Source organism: Armigeres subalbatus, chromosome 3 (genome assembly GCF_024139115.2).
Source record: "Armigeres subalbatus isolate Guangzhou_Male chromosome 3, GZ_Asu_2, whole genome shotgun sequence".
In the NCBI taxonomy this organism is placed as follows: domain Eukaryota; kingdom Metazoa; phylum Arthropoda; class Insecta; order Diptera; family Culicidae; genus Armigeres; species Armigeres subalbatus.
In genome coordinates, this window is record NC_085141.1 from 293619676 (window position 1) to 293639407 (window position 19732).

Here is a 19732-nt window from a genome sequence, read left to right on the forward strand (position 1 = left end):
TATATCCCGTCCCGCTTTTATTTTTCATGAACGTAATTTTTTCTTTTCGCACAACATTTGAAATTCTATCATTCTGAACCGTGTTTGAGGAACACTGGCTACTATAGTACACGGTAAAAAATATACACGTCAATGCGAACTGTTCTGCTTTTGAATATGCACTACTTTGGAATCAAATCAATATCAATAGCTGAGCTCGTCGCATTCAAACACCACCACTTCCATTTGACGTGCACAATGTTTTGATTATAAAACAACAAAATAAAAAAATAGAATTACCTCAGCTTAGATTTGAATAACATATCTTTTGCTTGAAAGTCCTTCGTCTTACCATGACTCCATCTCACACTTCGAAGTACCTCTTGAAATAAGCAGAACAGATGAAAGAACTGTCATCTATTTTTAGAACAACACCAATATCGCTCCACTCTTAAATCAATAGCATTGAACCTGTGAATTCAATAGCATAGCACTTCCAATTCTAGTGGAGCCATTATTGGTGCTGATCGAAGTGCTAATCATTTCAACATCCAGTGAGTTGCACTTTGATCAACACTGTTGATGCTATGGAGTTGTCTGCATTCAACACACTTGTGAAAGGTGTGACACCACTTCAAAATCAAAGGAATATCATTTTCAATAATGGTGATTTTAAAGTTGATCATTCAATAGATGAAACAGTTAAATTGAGCGTGTTGTTTTTTTTACCGTGTAGTCGGCAGATGAGCTCGATATATTAGTGCTGTCCAATGAGAGCTTGAAGTAGCTCGAAGTTTCTCCCTGTCCTGCTCATGCCCATTTGTTGATAGAAAAGAACGAGCAGGACGGGAACAACTTCGAGCTACTTCGAGCTGCTCATTGGACAGCACTATTGTCGTCTACGTCGGTCCATTCGTCTTCCTTCTCTTGCCTCCGTTCTTCAACAGTAGATTCGTTCGTTTCGATTGTTGATGGTGTTTGCAGTTCGTTGGTAATCGGAGGGAAATCAGCTTGAGAGAACAATTCGTCGCTTGGTTTCGAAGTTGATGGTGTGGAAGGTGTTTTATTCTCGTTCGCGGCCGAGGTCGCGGCGAATGACTCATGACATTTCTTTCCCCGATGGACCGGATGGCCACATTGCCGACAAGATTTGGGCTGATTCAAGTATGTCACCATTGTAGTTTCATGTTCGATAGTGATGAACGACGGAATATGCTGTAGTAAATTCATCCGTAACACTCGTACGCCGTTTGGTATTCCAGGAAAGTAGTGTTTCCACATTTCGTCTCTTATCGAAATAACCTCTCAACATGAAGTCGGCTATGGTGGAGTGATTTACCGACGAAGGCAGATCATGCACCCGAACGGTCACCGCATGGCAATCAACATATACGGGTATATGAAACTTACAATTATCACAAAGCATTGTTCGCTTCCAATTGTGATCCGCTTGGTAGCGCGACACAATTTCTTTAGAAATCATTTCGTTCAGCACACAGTTGCGCGTATTATGCAACTATATGCTTTTAACATCACTATATTGAAGTTTTATTTCGTTGTCCAGAAACAACTTCACTTTGCTAGCATCTGGACGAATTGGAAGAACACTAAAATCTATAACAAGCGTATTTTTACGTACACCACTCATTTTCAACGGACTGCAAATGTGAGGAAAGAAGTGAAAAACGCGTCCGACTAGAATGAAGTCTGCATGCCAACTGATCTTGCTTTCTTATTAAATATCTTCGCTAGACCCTGGGACAAACAAAGATGGGGAAGCTAGCGGCCAGTACCGCTCGCGGAAAACTTGATAGACATATAATAATTATATTAACTTTAACTTATAATAGTTGCTAAATTAAAAAAAAGGCGGTTTTTAAAATACATGAAAAATAGGGTCTCCTGTTGGTCATTTTACCACTTGTGCGAGGGGTGAGTCGATGACAGAACCGAGTTTGGAACATTTGGAAACGAGACCGCGCACTGACTTGAGTTTGACATCATCAGACGAGACGGACGCTTGGTTGGCTGGCGTTCCATTCCTGTTTGGAGTTGATTTTTGATATTTTCTCTGCATTTTGCAAAAAAATGGTCAATAAAACCGAGCCAAATGATCGCGAAGGCAGTGATAAAAAACGCCGTAAGACATCCGTAAACGAGTCATCACCTACAAAGCTCTCGAGGGAGGACTTATACACGGTAAGTAGCGCCGCATTTTTCGTATACCTAGTTTTGTTTACATTTTTCCGCTCTTCCGATGTACAGAGCACAATCGCTTTTGAGGAGCAAGAAGCTGCCAAGCGGCCTCCGGAAACAGATGCTCAACTGTTTTACGGTACGTGCGGTGAATTGAGGAAATTGTTCGATGAAATCGCAAGCCTAAAGAAGGAAAACTCCGAAGAAGCCAAAGCAGCCGTTGCGGAGAAACGGATTGAGGGTTCGCTGGCGTTTGTTGCACTGAAAAAACTAAACCGGTTGGACAAGGTACGAATTCGTGATGGGCGGGAAGCACTGCACAAGGAGAAACTTCGTGTCGACAGCAATCGGCTGCAGCTGCAAAATCTGCTTTACGAGGCCGACCATCTGAAAAAGGAAGTACAGCGATGCTACCTGTTCAAAAGTCAAGACGAGGAGATTGAACTGGTTCCGGTGGAGGAATTTTACGATAAAGCCCCGGACAATATTTCACGACCGGAAAAAACCAAGGAAGACGAACATGCTCGACGCTTGGCCAGGTTGGAGTGGGAGCTGCAACAGCGAAAAGAACTGGACGCACATTGCAAAGAATTGCAAGCTTCGAAGGCAAAGATTGCCGAAGAAATTGTGTCAAAAACCGAACGGTTGGACTCGTTGGCGCCGCGTTTGAAGGACTTGTTGACAGCGACCCGACCGCTGCAGGAAGCACTTGATATGCCAATTGAGAAGGGATGGGAGATCCAGAAAACCGTTCGGCTTCTTGTGCAGCCGCTGTATATGTTATATGCAAATGTCACGGCTTACGGAGAAGCATGTGGTAATATTAATATTAATGTTTAAACAGATTAATCAATCGATACAATTATGGATTTTTTGCTTATAAAATTTCTTGTAGATCCGTTATTGGTTACATCCGTACAAGGTGATGAAGAGGAAGCGCGACAAATAGAAATCACTGGTAATATTGATTGTGAATCAGATGACGATGCAGATACCGAACGAGAAACCAGAGGAAGCTACAACCGTCGTAAGTCCAGCAAGCAGCAAGACCCGATGAGACAGAAACGTAAGGCTATGGTAAAGCCCCATCCGTTGAGCGTTACCATCACTATCAAAAGCAAGGAGGGGAAAGAATCGTTGGCTTTGACTTTCCAGTACGTTCCGAATGTCGGATTCGTAACGGTGAAATGTTCTTTGGTCGATTTTGAAGTAAATGGAGTAGCAGCAGGGGATGTTATGTCGCAGGAAAATATTTTGAATGAACTGTTCCAGGACGACAATGGCGAAGGCAGTCCGAATCCGAAAACAAAATTCCAACTGCAGGACGTGGGAATTGGTATGGACAAATTCATATCGATGATGAGGGAGAAAGATCTTGGAAAGCCGTACAAATGGGCTCAAGAGCTGTGTGGAATTGAGTTCGTTGACTCGGGGGAGAAGTTCCTCGCGGCCAGTGACAAATGGCAGAAGTCAATCCCAACCATAATTAAAGCAATTCGCACCAGATGGGAAGCTCGTCTCAGATTGTATCAACAGGTTCATGAACTGGAAACCGGTAACGTAGACACGACCATCAACATGGAACATAACAATCCGGTTCGCATCTCGAGCACCTTGGTGCAGTGGACAGCAATTTCCTATGCCGAATACGTATCCTCGCATGTGACCGGAAAATTCATCGATCAAAGCAATTCAACCGGAGTTGATCTCTACTTCCGAGCCATCATCACACGTGGATCAGCAAAACTGGAGTGCTACATCTGCGTTCCTTGCGATTTTCCTGATAATACGCCGCTGTGGTCACTTTCGTTGAACTGGAATGGGAAGCATTCGGCCGCTGATTGCGCCGCTGTTCGGGTAAGATTAGACTTTTCATAAATCATTCAAACGCCTTTTCCCACCTCCTTGTCTGTATTATTTCCCATTACCTCGGTTTTTTGGTTGGTTGGTTTTAAGAAACAAACAGTTTAGGCTTTTTGAAATCAATTACTTTGAGCTCAACGTTTCACATGAACTTGATTTTTTTCCGAACGACTGTTACCTAAATTTAGTCAATTCAAATATTACCGTCAAGCAAAGGCTTAGCTTAGCTTTGACTGACTACACATATCTATGGTTGCTACTCCGCGATTGACCAGAATCAGTGAAATTGCACAAAGAATCATCTGAATGATTGGCTGGGATTGTTCAAGCATTCTCAGTGTGGAAGTTTCAGTGACTCAAATGTTCATATGATCAATAACGGCTCCGGCAACGTTCTTGTAGTCGCACTTGTTTCGATCGGGGCAAAGCGCAATACATGCGCTTGAGCCACCGAACACCAAATAGATATTTTATTATTTTCGCGACGACTAAAACACGCACTGTGCTTACTTGCTCGGTGGCTACTCTCAAATATCACCGTCTAGCAAAGGCGATGATTTTTTTAAAACGATTATTTTAAGTCCGAGGTTTCAGTTAGCTCTCAAAGCTCATACTATAAACATCTCTCTTGAGTAGCGCGCTTTGTTATTCATTTATATTTTATTTCTTGCCTCCCGTAATAAGAGAACCTTCCCGCGGGAAGCCCGTGACCGGCACTGGTGAGGATGCTGGGCCGGTGGGAAAAGTTAATATTATTATTCGTATGACGTATGACGAGAAAAACAAATTGCGCATAACCTTACCACAACAAACCGACACAATGTTGGGAAACTTGTTAGCGGTTGCTAAAGCCCCACATCGAACTCGAACTAACTCCGAAAATATCGACCTGGGGATGATAAAATCGCAGCCCGTGCCACCTACATGCAACCCATCATGATCTACTCAGCAACCGGTGTTCAATGTACCGTCCAGTAATGCCTTTCAATGCTTTCAATCGTTGTCTAAATCAATGGACAATATGGACACACCTGCAAATGATGTGTCATACGTAGGTACATGGCGCCACAAATTGCGGTGCTAGTCATCGAAAAATACGTTGCCCATCGATATTTGTCTACAGAGCTGAATCAACTGTTGGTCGCAGCAAACATCAGTCGGGAAGATTACCTTCTCCGAATAGAAAAAGGTACTACACAAATCACCATCAAAACAAAACCCCACTTTGTGGCAGCAGTGGAATAATTACGCTTAAGCGACGTACAATTTTACACCCATGGAACAAGTGACGAACTACCCGACAAGTTCGTTCTTTCTGGTCTCCCGAAATACCTATGATATAGCAGAACTGGTTGCTGAACTGCAACTACACAACATCGTCCCATCTGACGTTAAGCTGCTTTCTGCAGATATAACTGCTTACCTGCTTCTGCTTCAAAAACGGTTAGTAAAGCTCCTAGAAAACGAGATCGTTATTCAATGTGATCGTGTGCTGGCGTACAATGCTTCAAATGCCAATAATATGGACATGCGTAACTGTAATTTGCAGGCGAAATGTGTCAAGTATGGAGAGCTTCATCAAACAAATGAATGCCACATTTCTGCTAACGCAGATGATGGGTCAGTGACGAAAAACAAAATTAAATATAGGGTTAAGGCAGGCATTTTCGTCTTATCGTCATAGTCTCAAATATCAATCAAATAGAAGCTTTTTTGCCAAATTCATCCGTACCCAATCGTAAGCTTAGGCGAAACGTTCTGCTATACACCCGATTCTTTTTTTACACGGATTATTTTCACACGGATTTTTTTTACACGGATTCTCGAAATAACACGGATTTTTTTTGCACGGTTTCTCAAAATAACACGGATTTTTTTTACACGGTTTCTCGAAATAACACGGATTATTTTTACACGGATTTAGTTTTACACGGAACGCATCCCCCATATTAACAAAGAGCCAGTGACTTTTTTTACACGGATATTTTTTGCACGGCTTTTTCACACGGTTTCTCGAAATAACACGGATTATTTTTACACGGATTTTTTTTCACACGGCACGCATCCCCCGTGTAAAAAAAGAATCGGGTGTAGTAGAGTTCTAGCAAAATGACGTTGCTTTCATTGATTTTAGCCCCTATGACGATGGACGGAAATACCTGCCGTGTCCCTACAAACTGTAGTGAAAATCACACCGCGAACTTCAGAGAGTGCCCAACACGTTTGCTGTATTTTAACAAGCTTGAGGAAGGGAAAAATCGACACATTTTGGGTCGGAAAACCGGAGTCGTACAATCACAAAAGGGAAGGTTGCCACTCCAGCAACCCAGTGTACAAAAAATGCCTTGTAGTCAACCCATGGTAACATGGGAGAAGGCTTTGAAGTTGCCAAACGAAAATAGAACAATTTTTAGTTCTCTCCGAACTTGCAATGAAACACATCTACAATGTCTAATCACAACATCATCAAAGTGTTGAATTGGAACAGTCGTTCCTTGAATAACAAAGTGACGGATATTTTTTTCCATTTTGTGGAATCGCACGATATCGACATTGCAGTCCGCACGAATGCAGACCGTGGTGGTAGAACTCTCCTACAGTCAACTGGATCTCTCGACTTCGTACATTGAGGCCATAGGCATCGCCATCAACAACGCTGTGTCATTATTCGACATTGTGGCAGCCTACTATCCCGAATCAAATAAAAAGCAGCCCCTACACCAGTTTAGGCGTGACTTACGAAAATTGACACCTTAGGATGTGCCGTTCTTCATTGTTGGAGATTTCAACGCTTGACACACGATGTGGAATTGTGCCAGTACCAATAAAACGGGTTGAATTCTCTTCCAGGAGCATGTATCACACATGTATCATCTGATTTCTATATCAACTAAAGTACAAAAATTTAAAAAAAACCTTATGTAACTAAAACATATGGTTAATCCGATCAATTTCGAAGATGGACAATTTCAACTGATTCAAAATCAAACTAAACCCAGCATGGAAATTATAAATTTTCATGAATTCGCAAATGTTGATGATGTTATCATCACTTGTCATAAGACGAGTTTGATGAAGACGGCCTTACCGTTGAGGTCGAAATACGTATCTGTCAAGATACAATTAAGTGGTGGAATTCAATGGGATTGTATAAACTCGTCTTATGAAGTAAAGACATTCCACTAAAAAGCTCAAAATAATTTTCTTATCAAGATGTTATCATGTTGTAATGTGTAACAGGTATTGGAATATCTAGAACTCGCACAACTCTGATGCATCAGGAGGATACAAAAAAATGTGGACTCGCGAATATGTTATAAAAATTTCGAGAAGAATTTGTAATGGTTTAGAAATTTTCCAAAATATCCCTATATTTTTTTTTTTTTAAATTCTTTATTAGAGATTTTTTTTTAAATAATTATAAAGTTCGTCACTGAATATCAATAATATATAATATATTAACCTCAGTGAAGCATCTGAACTGAACTCTTACAACAAAAAGTTTATCAGAGAATCACAAAGTTAATATAATAATAATCTAAAAGATGCAAATAAAACCTACTACTATTGTTTCTTTTGAAAAGCATTCCTGTAGAAATTCTAGTATTGTTTTCAGAATAATCAAAATAGTTTACCTTCCAATATTAATAGGTTTTTCTCATGGCATACAAGTCTTATTCAGAATTTAAAAATTCTCTTTATTATGCCAAGATTCTATGATCCTAAGCAGAACCGTAACACAATATCTTTTATATTCCTTTGCCTGAAATATACAGTTTTGGCTTAGAATGCAAGTTTTCATTTTAAATCTACAGTCTTTAATTTCTAAAGGAACTTTTGGTATTCTAGAATTTATTGTAAAATTTTGGTTTTTAACCCTTTCAGGACGATGTGAAAAGGATTTAACGTACATATTTAGGGTTTTCCGCTCGATCTTGCCAAAACTAGTATAGAAAGAACTGGAAAGAATTTTTTCGGGTATCATAGGCCAAACTGCTCTGAAGTACATATCCTCGAAAAAATCAAAAATTATGACAAGAAACAAAATGTCCTAAGCTGAGAATTTATCTACAAATATCTATTCAATCATAAGACATGATATCACGAAGTTTTGGAACGACCCGATCAATCTAGTCCTGAACAATGTATCCGTGTATCGCTAAGCATCCAAACAGGTCCATTGAGCCGATGCGATTTCATTTATTACTTTCACAAGCTACAATAGACCTTCCATGAGTTGATGTTCTAAGATACGATATCGACTGAAATAAAAAATAAGCCTAAAAAATTTTAAAAAATTTCCATAACAATTAAGAAATTTCCAATAAAGAAATCATGGCAATAAAAAAATATTAAATTTTCTACAAATAATGCAAAATCTCCATGAACAATTAGGAATTTTCCACAAAACAAAAATTAATTAACATTAACCAAAAATTGCAAATATAAAAGAAGATTTTTTCATAAAGAAATCAAAATTTTCCACGGAAAAAATACAAACATTCCATAAATAAATTAATATTCGAAATAAATATTTACAAAATTTTCCACAAAATAAAAAAATTGTAATTGTTTATTGATAATATTGATTTATTCATGAAAATTTTGTATTTTTTTCGTGGAACATTTTGATTTCTTTATGGAAAATTCTTATTTCATAATTGCAATTTTTACTTTTACAAGTGCTAATTTATTACATATTGTTTTGTGGAAATTCTATATTTATGTAATACTCGTACCCTGATTTCTTTATTGTCAATTTCCTATTTTATTATGGAAAATTTGTATTTTTTCTATTAAAGAGATTTTGAATCCAGAGCTGGCTTATCTCTCAAATTTTTTTTATAGACAACCTAAAACGCTGGGCATATATGACCCATCCGTCCTGAAAGGGGTGGAGATTTGTTTTGGAATTCAATTTCAATCGTTATTATAACACTATTTATTATCATAGATTGTTTTAGGAATTGGAGTGTTTTTTTCTGGAACACCCTTTTATGAATTTAAAAAGCATTTTATTTAGAATTTCATGTTGATTTTTTAAATGCACGCTTCTTTATGTCATAATCTTTTTCATACGCACTACTCGAATTTTGTGCATTTAGAACATTTAGGTGCATTATTAAATTTTTCGATCGATTATCCTAATTATTCAACATCATAAAAACTAGGCTTCTTAAGCCTAAATTATTGCCTACATTTATTGCTTGGATTAATTTTTATTTTCAACAACTTTAATTAATCTACAAAGGAAAATCTTCTAAAATTACAATGGAATTTTTTTTTCGTTCTCAAAAGAAAATTCTTAGAAATTTTCAGCAGTTTTTTTAATTTCCAAAAGAAATTATTCGGAATATGCCAAAATAATTCCGATGGAAATTCCTAAGATTTTCCAGTAGAAAATTGAGAAAAGCTCATCTGAAACACCAATAATGAATTTCCCGAGGAAATTCCGATGTTTTTAGAAGTGGAAATAACGAAAAAAATGTACTTTTGAAGTACTTGTAAAGGTTGTACTTTTGAAGCATTTCCAGTAGGAATTCATTGAAAAATTAAATCAAAATTTTAAAGATTTTCTGTTGTGAACGTTTCTTAAAATTTCTAAATCATTTCCTGTGCATCTTTGCATGGTAAAGATTTAAAGCAATGTTTAGCTGAACCTACAAAGAAATCAAAATGACTTCCCGAAGAAGAATGAATTCCTAATGAAATTTTGGAAGAATTTATGGTGCAAATTCAAAAAACATGAACCTTGAGAATTCTGAAGATTTATTCTTTGAAAATTCAAAGAATTTTTAGAAGATAATAGAAGGATTCTTCCGTGGAAATCCTAAATAATGCCTCGAATAAAAAAAATACTTGGAAAATTTAAAAAAAAATGTGATAGAATTCACAAAGAGCGTAAAAAAGTATTCCGAAAAATTTTCATTTCAAAATTCCAAATGTATATGTAAAAATAGAATGTAAAAAAAATGAAAATATGAACATTTTTTTTCATCAAAAATTATATGTATTTCCCACGGGACTGTTTTGAATTTTCAGACAGAATTCACATGGATTTTTTTTTTCGGAGTTTTAAGGAAAATTTTTCGGAATTTACACTTGAGATGTTTTGTTTTTTTTTCATTAACAATTTGTAATTTCCCAGAGGGAATTGTTCAAAAATCATTCTGAATGCCAGCATTTTATCAGGATTGTATTAAGTAATGTCAAAATTTTTTACTAGATTTTTCCTGAATATCCACAAGAAATTCTTTTGAAGTTTTTTTCTCAAGATTTTTTCTTGAATTATTGTAAAAACATGAATATTTTTCAAAATTGTAGCTGCAGTCCGCTGATGCAAAAATGTCGGCGGCGTGATGCCAAAAACCATCTGCGGCGAATTTAAAAAAATATTTTTCCATTTCTCCTTTCCAAATTTATTTTGTGGAAGACTGAATCGCAACCTGTTTTTTCGTTTATTTTTTTATGGAAATAGGATCTAAGGTCTTACACACTTAATCTCATAATTCCAGCTCGGTAATTTTGTTTGCTGATTTTATCCTGTAAAAATGAATTTATACCGTAGGCTCGGTTAACTGTCGGAAAATTACTGACATCGGTAATATTATTCACCGATCTCACTGTAAAACGAAACGTCAAAAATATTAATTACCGAGATCCTCAGTTTCCATAGAAATGTGTATTTTTTTCACCGTGTTCCGTAATCCATCTTACCGATTTCGTTAAATTTTGAACCGAGTTCTCAGTTATCTAGGACTGCTCTTGCATGATGCCTAATAAAGCGCCATTTTTATAAATCGTTACGTGGAAAGCCAAAAGGCTGCACAAGTGAACAAAAAAAATATTTTTAAATATTTGTCCAATTTTCCTAAGCAATTGATACTATTGCTTTGTATGTGGTAAGTAATTAAATTGTTAACTCAGTTATAAACACATAGCTTTAAAATCTATATTTTCAGCAGATTCCTGAGAATCTTTTGTCAACGAGGTACACATTCGAGGAAAAAGGCGCTACGCCCCGGGAATCTTGGTCACGAATCTTGATGTCACGCCCAACAAACAATGCAAGCTGAACAAGCTTGTTTTTTGGCTGATGAAGCTAATTTTCAACGCAATAAGCCCGTTTTCAGCTTCCAATGTTTGTTGGGCGTTTACGTTTTAAAAGCGTTCAAGCCCAATATTTTCCCGAGGGGCAGCCATCTCAGACATGACTGCGAGCCGAGGATAGTGACACAATTTCTCTAAATAAGAAAAAGATGACAAAACCCGGGAGAACCTGAACAAGATATGCTGTCTTTTTTGCAGGATATTCTTCGAATATTTTTCGGGATTTTTTTGGATTGGACAACATGAGTAATTCTCCTCGCTATAATCAAATGCGCAAATTAGTTATTAAAGGAATTTTTTTTAAAGAAAATTGACCTGCATTTTTATTTTTATTATTCTGACTGAAATAAAAAAAAAACATGTTTACAAACTGCTCGGTATTTTTTTACAGGTGACCCGTAGAAAAAAGTACAGAATAATTGTTAAAAAGTACTGAGTAATCGGCAAAATTGTGATCTTTGACATTTAAATTACCGGGATGTTCGGTACAAAAGTATAACGGGGGCTCAGTAGATTTTACCGACCATATCAGTAAAATTTGACATTTCAACGGATAGAATGCAGTACCGAGTAATCGGTTGTCGATGGGGTTTACCGAGGTGATTGCCGAGAGCTCAGCTGTTGAGAATTCGGTAATCTGATAACCGAGCCCGTCAAAAAAAATTAAGTGTGTAGGTCAAATAACGCAGATATGCATCGGCGTTGCGACCGACACTGCGTTACCAGTTTTTCTCGATGCACACCTACGTCTTTTTAACGCTGAGTTGAAAAGACGCTACGTGGGCATCGACCCTAAGATGCACTTTGCGTTTAATGATTAAATCACTAAATTTTAATGATTTGTATTTTTTACACCGCTATTGTTATTCACCAAAAGTTTTTCGTGTAAAAAAAAACCACGTGGTTCGAGAGCAACACCCCCCTCCCCCCATGTGGCTTATCGTGGTCATTTTTCAAACCCCCCCCCTCCCCCCATATATGACCACGTGGTTTCTGGACGGCCCCTTACCTTCAACATAAACATCGACACTCAAATGGTGCCTCCAGGTCGCAGTTCAGGTTGCTACAACAGAGCAAATTGAAGTCTTTTCTCCAGGACAATCAACGAGAACGAGAATTTTCGACTTATCAACCACCTCACGAGGAAATAGACGAAGCCATAAGCATAAGCGTACCGGAAAAAACAATCGCTCCTCGGAAAACTGTGCTTCCCGAATCAATAAACCTGCTGACCCGATTGAGAAACGTAAGACAACGTCAGTACTTACGCAATCGTTACCCGATGCTAGGAACAATTGTGTCCCAGCTTAACGACACCATTGGGGGGCTTCCTTAGCAGCGGTAAGATGCGCAAGACCATGCTGAGGGTGGCTGGGTTCCATTCCCGGTGCCGGTCTAGGCAATTTTCGGTTTGGGAATTGTCTCGACTTCTCTGGGCATAAAAGTATCGTCGTGTTAGCCTCAGGATATACGAATGCAAAAATGGTAATTTGGCATAGAAACCTCGCGGTTAATAACTGTGGAAGTGCTGAATGAACGCTAAGCAACGAGGCGGCAATGTCCCAGTGGGGGATGTAATGCAAATAAAAACTAGAAGAACGACACCATTCGTACCGAATACGCGGAGCATCGATTTACAAAATTCGGGGACATGTTGCGAACGCTGGACAACGGTTGCAAAATAATCTGGAAGCTGAGTAAAAATCTCCGTAATAACGTGAAGCACAGCCCTATCTTGAAAGTTAGCGGCAGTTTGCGCAGAAAGCTGAAGCATTAGCTGCTACCTTCGTCGCAGCATACAACAATCCACTGATTGGTGACGCCGCCACAATAGTAGCAGTGAATGAAACAATTGCAAGAATATCTGACATCGACAGCATTGTTGGATCTAATGTGCTTGTTAGGTCAGAAGAAAAACAAATTTCTAGAAAAGGTCTTATAGTACTTACGAAGATCCTCAACACACTCAGACTTTTCCAGTCAAATGGAAGCTTGAGTAATAACTATCGACGAGTTCATCAACAAAACCGCAAGGAGTTTTTGGAATTCCTGTCACCTGTCACTTATCAGCGAATCCTCTCATCGAATCCCTCCATTAGGTTAGGTTAAACTAGGGATCCTATAATGATTAGGATCCCTAGGTTAAACTTCAGATAACTTTTTTCCTAATTTGCCTAATGACCATCGTAAATTTAAAAAAATGCTCAAAACAGCAATTGTATTGTACGCAGTTTTGAGATGAGCCAGCCTCGTGCTGCAAATCTCACTAATAAAGACATAATAATAATAATTGTACGCAGCTTGAAAGGTGAACATGAACCAAATCTCTGCAATATCAACTCTAAGTGTCCGTACCAGTGATTTGATAACATTCAATAAACCAACAAATAAATAGGTTCGAGGTTAGCGGTTGAAGAATGAAACCGGTTTAAAACTGATGTGATATAAAGAACCTACTACTTAAGTTTCAATTCGTCACAAAGAATCCTTTAAAATAGTAAAGTACCTACTTCCTTTGTACTTTTACAAACAAAAATTCCGAATAATCTCATTAATTTATCTTCTTATTTCCAGGACATGGAATTTTGGACCAATAGTCTGCAGGCACCGAAGCACCCGAAAACTATTCTATCACTGCAGCTGAAGCGAGCGATGTCCTGCTTGGATATCTATCTGGAAACCGAAGGACCTTTCTACACACCGCCAGAGTTTACCCAGGACAAAACTTATCTGAAGCCTTTCCGTGGGCGGGCCCGTTCCCGACCATTCCGCATTGCGTCCAATGGAAGCAGCTCGGTTTTCACGCAAATTTAAATGTGTGTTAATGTGCGATCGATACTGAATAAAACCTTTATGCAGAAGCTAGAAAATAATTACAAGACCCGGATTTCTCTCACTATCTAGTAATAATTTTTGATGTTGAGAATACTAGCACAGATATAATTTCTCTCTGGCCTTTTCTTTTTCACGTAGGTCACATTATAGCTAATGTATTGGGTAGTCATAACGATGGTTCGTACAATCACGTGATCGTTTTTAGGGGCAGCACTTCACTTATACATAAAAGATTTTTCTAGTATTCTAAACACCACGTAATTGAAGCACAGTGGGGAAAGTGGGTTGTCCGACATTTCGCGGTAAACCGTTTCGCGGTCTGTACTATTTTGCGGTAATCTGTTTTGCGGTGCACCGTTTCGGGGTATCTAGGACTAGTTTAACTTTTTAACTTTTTTTTTGTACCTACTTTATAAGGGTGACATTTAATTCTAAAGTAGTTCGCTATCCTTTCCTACCAACTTTTTATTTCCTCTTCTTTTATGGTCGCTGCTTTCATTGCGTTTATCTTCTAAGTATTTTCCTCTTTACTATCACGTATTTTTTTATGTGTTTTCGAAGCGACATATAATACATAATCGTCAATGACAACTAATCAAAAGTTCAGATTGTACTCAAATTTGTTCCCAACCGAACCAATTAGTTCACTTTTGGTTCACATTCAGTTCCAAGCACCTTAACGAAACTTAAGTTCACTTTTGCGCTCCCACCATAAAAAAAAACTTAAAATGCAAGCTGATTAAGCCAAAACACCCCTTCTTATCCGAACTTTTGTTGCTTGGGATAAAAGATATTTTAGTTATTAGATAAAGATTGTCGCTGTCGTCGCTGTCCGGAACATCTTTTGCTGGCGAGGATAGGGGAGCTAAATGTCAAAGAAAGAAAATCCATACGATTTGTCAGCTTGGTACCCAACATGTTCCGGACAGCAGAACAAAGGGAACCGAAGCGACAATCTTTATATAGTACCGTGCTGTGCCCTTATTCCAATCAGCGCCTAATTCCGTTCACGCAAGACAAAAAGATAAATAATAAAGAGTTTTTGTTTAAAAACAACAGAAAAATATCCTTGTACTTTTCTATGGTTATGTATCCATGAAATGAAATGAAAACCAGCGTCATTTTTAGCGATTAATAGTGAAAATTTAAACAAAATTTGTTGGTCGTCACTACGAGCGCCATTTTGACTGTTTTCGTTAACCCATTTGCTAAGAACGTCTGTCATAATATTTAAGCATTTTTAAGTGAAAATTTTCCCTGGATTTCAAACACAGCAGCATAACAAGATAAAACAGGTAACATTATAGCGTATTACCAAATTGTTGCCTGTATTTTCCCGATAGAAAATGCTGAAAAGTGAAAAATATCTTGACCGGAATAAGGGTACATCTAAATCTACTAGTTCCTTATTCCGTTCATTGGGTTTGGAGGATGGATTCCAAAAATTCCGTGTTTGAGAATATAATCTATGAGCAAGAAAAGGTACATGAAGCCATATGAATGGTGAAAATTTGAAATTCTATCTCGCAAGCAGGCAGACCGAAAGGAATTCCGTTAACGACTCCACTCGAAAAAAATATGGGACCTTTTTCAACTCGTGCCGGGAAAATAAAGTTTTTCAGTTAATGATTTAATGATGATTTATAAAGTGAATGCTGGACAATGTTAAGAAAGGGTTTCCGGAGAATACGGACAGTTTTAAACAGCACAATCCATAACTGCGGCGTTTTTGTTTAAAAGCTTTATCCGGAAATTTCTTTGCGAATTTCTATAAAAAAAACATTGCCCTCTCTGAGCTGCAAATAACGTTATGTTTTACCGAAATCCGTGAATACTTCGTAGAAGTAGGGTTATCCGGTACTTTGAAGAACCGGAACTTTAAAGAATGTTCAATTTGAACGAAACAGTGGTACGAACAATTCCAAACAAACAGAGACATTGTTTTGGAAGGTTCAGGTCAGAATTAAAGGCCTAGTATCCAGGCTCTAGTAAAAATTACGTTGAGGATAAGGTGCAAAACTCCGATAAGGAATCGTATCTGTTCTTTTCTGTGATACCTAATGCAACTGGGCAGCTAGCATCAATGTTCATGTTGAATATATCTCGAATGGTAAGTGAAAAACAAAAAAACAGTCAACTTGGCTATACTAAGGAAATATAATTCATTGTATTTTAAATTTTTAAGGAAATTACATTTTAGGCAATATTATAATAAATGAAAAGATGGATTTGTGAGAAAAATGATGCCTGGTACTAGTATCTCTAAGAAATCAAATGTTTTTTGCGTGATTGGAATTAGGAACACGAATGAACGGAATTAGGAACAATGCCATTTCAGATTATTGGAATTAGGACCACATAATTGGTCAATTTTGTTTTCACTAGTGAAGCCTAAGTCTATGAATGCATCCCAACATATTTTATTTTCAATTGTATATAGAAAATGACACTATGTAGCGAAATTGCAGCTTCAAAATACTAAACGGCTATTTTTTAGAGCTTTTAGACATAGCGCATTGTCTTAGGTGAACGGAATAAGGGCACAGCACGGTAATCTGGTAATCTGGTAATATCAACGCACCCTCTGACCATAGCCTATCTGCGTTGTATTTAAATACCGCTGAGCGATACGTCTACTGGGCAACACGTCCGGTGTGCACTGCACTAAGATCTCCTTAGATGCAACCGGACCGAGATCTTACTTAAGCCTCCGAAGGGTCCCGTTTCGCTGTGATATGTTTTCATAAAATAGTAATTTATGCACTTGCTTTTCTAATCTACGGGAATATTTAAATTTACTAATGATATTGATTATTCACGATGTATCTAAATATGTGGCAAGTCAATTCATTCACCGATCAGATTAGAACGATCTCAGTGCAATTAAAATATAAACGCAATACTTATCTGCAATTCACAGAGGATGTTGGAATTGTCCTTGAAGTAATCTCGTTGTGAACACAGACTTCCTGTATTGACGGTGGTTGTAGGTAGTATTAGTTATGAATACCACTGCTGATACCGGAACTATGTGATTTTCTTGAAGTCTTGAAGTCTTCTTCATCATTGGTCGTCTGGAAAGAGGTAGATAAAAGAATTGGGCCGCTTTCACTCGCCAGCCCCAAAACATTAGTAAGTAATTAATCTTACTACAAAGACAAAAATAGAGTTCTTATAATTCTGCCTTATTAATGGTTATCACACATGCATATCTGCTATTTAACCTAACTAAAAACATATCCTCAATACCGTGCACGCACCATACTTGGCGCAGTTAAGGAAATCCAAAATTTAATCAACTCGTACCACTTACAAAAAGTAGCTATCCGTCTGAAATAGTTTTCATGCTGTAGTATTATTATCATATTATTGTTTAAAAACTAAATTTGGTGCACAAATTTAAAATAAATAGTAAATTGACCTTCAAAGCAAACCCCTTATTATATGCCTAACTTTGCGCACATAAACTTGGAAAATTTCTAACACGAAGCAAGCGTCTATCATACAATTTTTTATCCAAATTTTATTTTTTCAACTAACACTACTACTACAAATCATGTTCATTTCATCATATGAGCATATTTGAGAAAATTATCATGCCTGGCATTATTTTCTTATGATTTGACATACTTGGTATGTTTTCACGTCTGTTGGTGTATGTACAGCCTTATTTATGTACATTGACCACAGCTAACAAAAGTTCTTTTTTGCGCAAACCCTTTTCCGATGAGGTATATCATAAATGTTGAAAATATCGAAATACCAGTTGTGCGCAAAATTAGGTACACTGTATTGAAAAATGGTTCCTAACATTGCGCATAATATATTTTAACGAAAAATATAAATAACAAACCAAATTCTCATGAGATGGCTAAAACAATATTATAATTATTGGACCCATGTGTAATTAGTTGTCACCGAATGTAAAAAAATACGAAAAATACAATTTTGCGGGTAGACCATCACTTGTCATTTGTGCTAAGATCACGCCATTTTGGTCATTTTTACTGTTTGGGCTCATTCACAAATTACATAACGCAAAAAAACACCGATTTGAACCCCCACCCACCCCTCCCTGACTTGTTTGTAACATTTTCTTTATACCCACCCCCCCCCATCCGTGACGCATAACGTCTTACAAAAATTTCACAAAAATGATAAATTGGTATTTTCAGTGAACTCTTCTTTAACTTCATTCATAGTACATAATAATTCTGTCAAATTTGAATTTAATTAGATATTTCGTTTTATTATCATAAATGTTACCCGTAACAAAACTAAACAAACCCACCCACCCCCTAGACAAATCGTAACATTTTGTAACGCAATATTATGTACCCACCCACCCCTTGATGCGTTATGTAATTTGTGAATGAACCCTTTTCAGTACATATTTCAACTCTCGCTTAACTTTTCAAAAGGACCTAAGTAACATTTTTTTCATGATTTAATTTGAATAGCGCAATCAACAGAACAACATGAAATCTATTGATTGCAGTGTTCAAATTAATTCATGAAAAAAATGTTACTTAGGTCCTTTTGAAAAGTTAAGCGAGAACTATTAAAATGAAAAATGTGCCATTTAACTGCGGGAAAATGCATGCACTGTTATAATAACATGTATATTGTGCTGACAAGTTGTAATTAAATTTCGAAATTCAATTTAAACGCAGTCTATAACAAAAATATCCACAAAATGCGCAAAGTTAGGTGCGTGCACGGTATTGTCTGTTTCCTTGGTAACAATACGCGCCGACCATTTTTTAAGCACTATCAAAATCGTCGCCAACATCTTTATTCTAAAATCGTGTTAGTTTTATTAGAAAACAATGTCAATCTACATTAAAAACAGGGCTCAATTTTGGGAAATAATGTGATTATTGAGCATATAAAATTTTGTTCACAGTTGATTTGACAGATCTTATGGCCATTTCTGCTGGCGACGATTTTGGCGTCAATTTGTTTTGCGACGATTTCAAATCGTCGCGGCCGATAAGGTGGGAAATTGATAATACTTAATAAATAAAACGATAACTGTATATAGTTTCTATTATTGTCCATATATACCTACTATTCAATCTAGGATTCCAAATCGGATAAATTAATTCAGTTCCCAACCAAAAGATAATCCTCAACGCTTTGGCTGTCAATAGTCCTCACAATATGAACCCTGAAGTTTATAACTTGTTCAATCCTACATCCGTCTATATTAAAACTCAATCCTAACTGCCCCGAAACCGCCCTCAACACCCAACAGCCCCGAGCACAGCTACTACATGCGACCCACAGGACTCCAATCAAGGACGGCCCACACTATATACCATTACGCAGAGCCTACACCCTCTCCTGGGCTGTGCTGAAAACATGCTCCTAACATTTGATGCCTAAAAAACAAAAATAATTAAAATAATTACACTAAATCTTACACTCTGAGCCAAGGGGTTTCCAAGATGCTTTGAGGTGACAAGTAATCCAAGATTACTTCATTTTTCGCAAAGTAATCATATTATTGTGAGTAATCAAGGTAATCGAGGTAATCAGAGTAACCCATAGTAATCACAAGTAATCATTGATAATCAATGGTAATCAGCAACCCCGTGGCAAGACAGCATTTTCAGCGTAGCGAACATCTTCATGAATATGTCCAGCATACATTTTGAAAAGCACTTCTCCCGAATCGTGCGTTTACAAGCAACTACATTTTATCCAAACTATTGTTGGCTACATATTTTCAAATTATTCAAAAATA

At 37.3% G+C, this 19732-nt stretch overlaps 1 protein-coding gene across 1 annotated transcript; it reads left to right on the top strand.

The window, feature by feature from the left end:
* The first annotated feature begins 1963 nt into the window (after positions 1 to 1963).
* On the top strand, positions 1964 to 14027 carry LOC134224860 (THO complex subunit 5 homolog A). Its single transcript, XM_062704498.1, has 4 exons — positions 1964 to 2178; positions 2245 to 2992; positions 3071 to 4032; positions 13723 to 14027. The coding sequence occupies exons 1-4, from the start codon at positions 2068 to 2070 to the stop codon at positions 13960 to 13962; spliced, it is 2061 nt and encodes a 686-aa protein (XP_062560482.1). The 5' UTR covers positions 1964 to 2067; the 3' UTR covers positions 13963 to 14027.
* The last annotated feature ends 5705 nt before the right edge of the window (positions 14028 to 19732 follow it).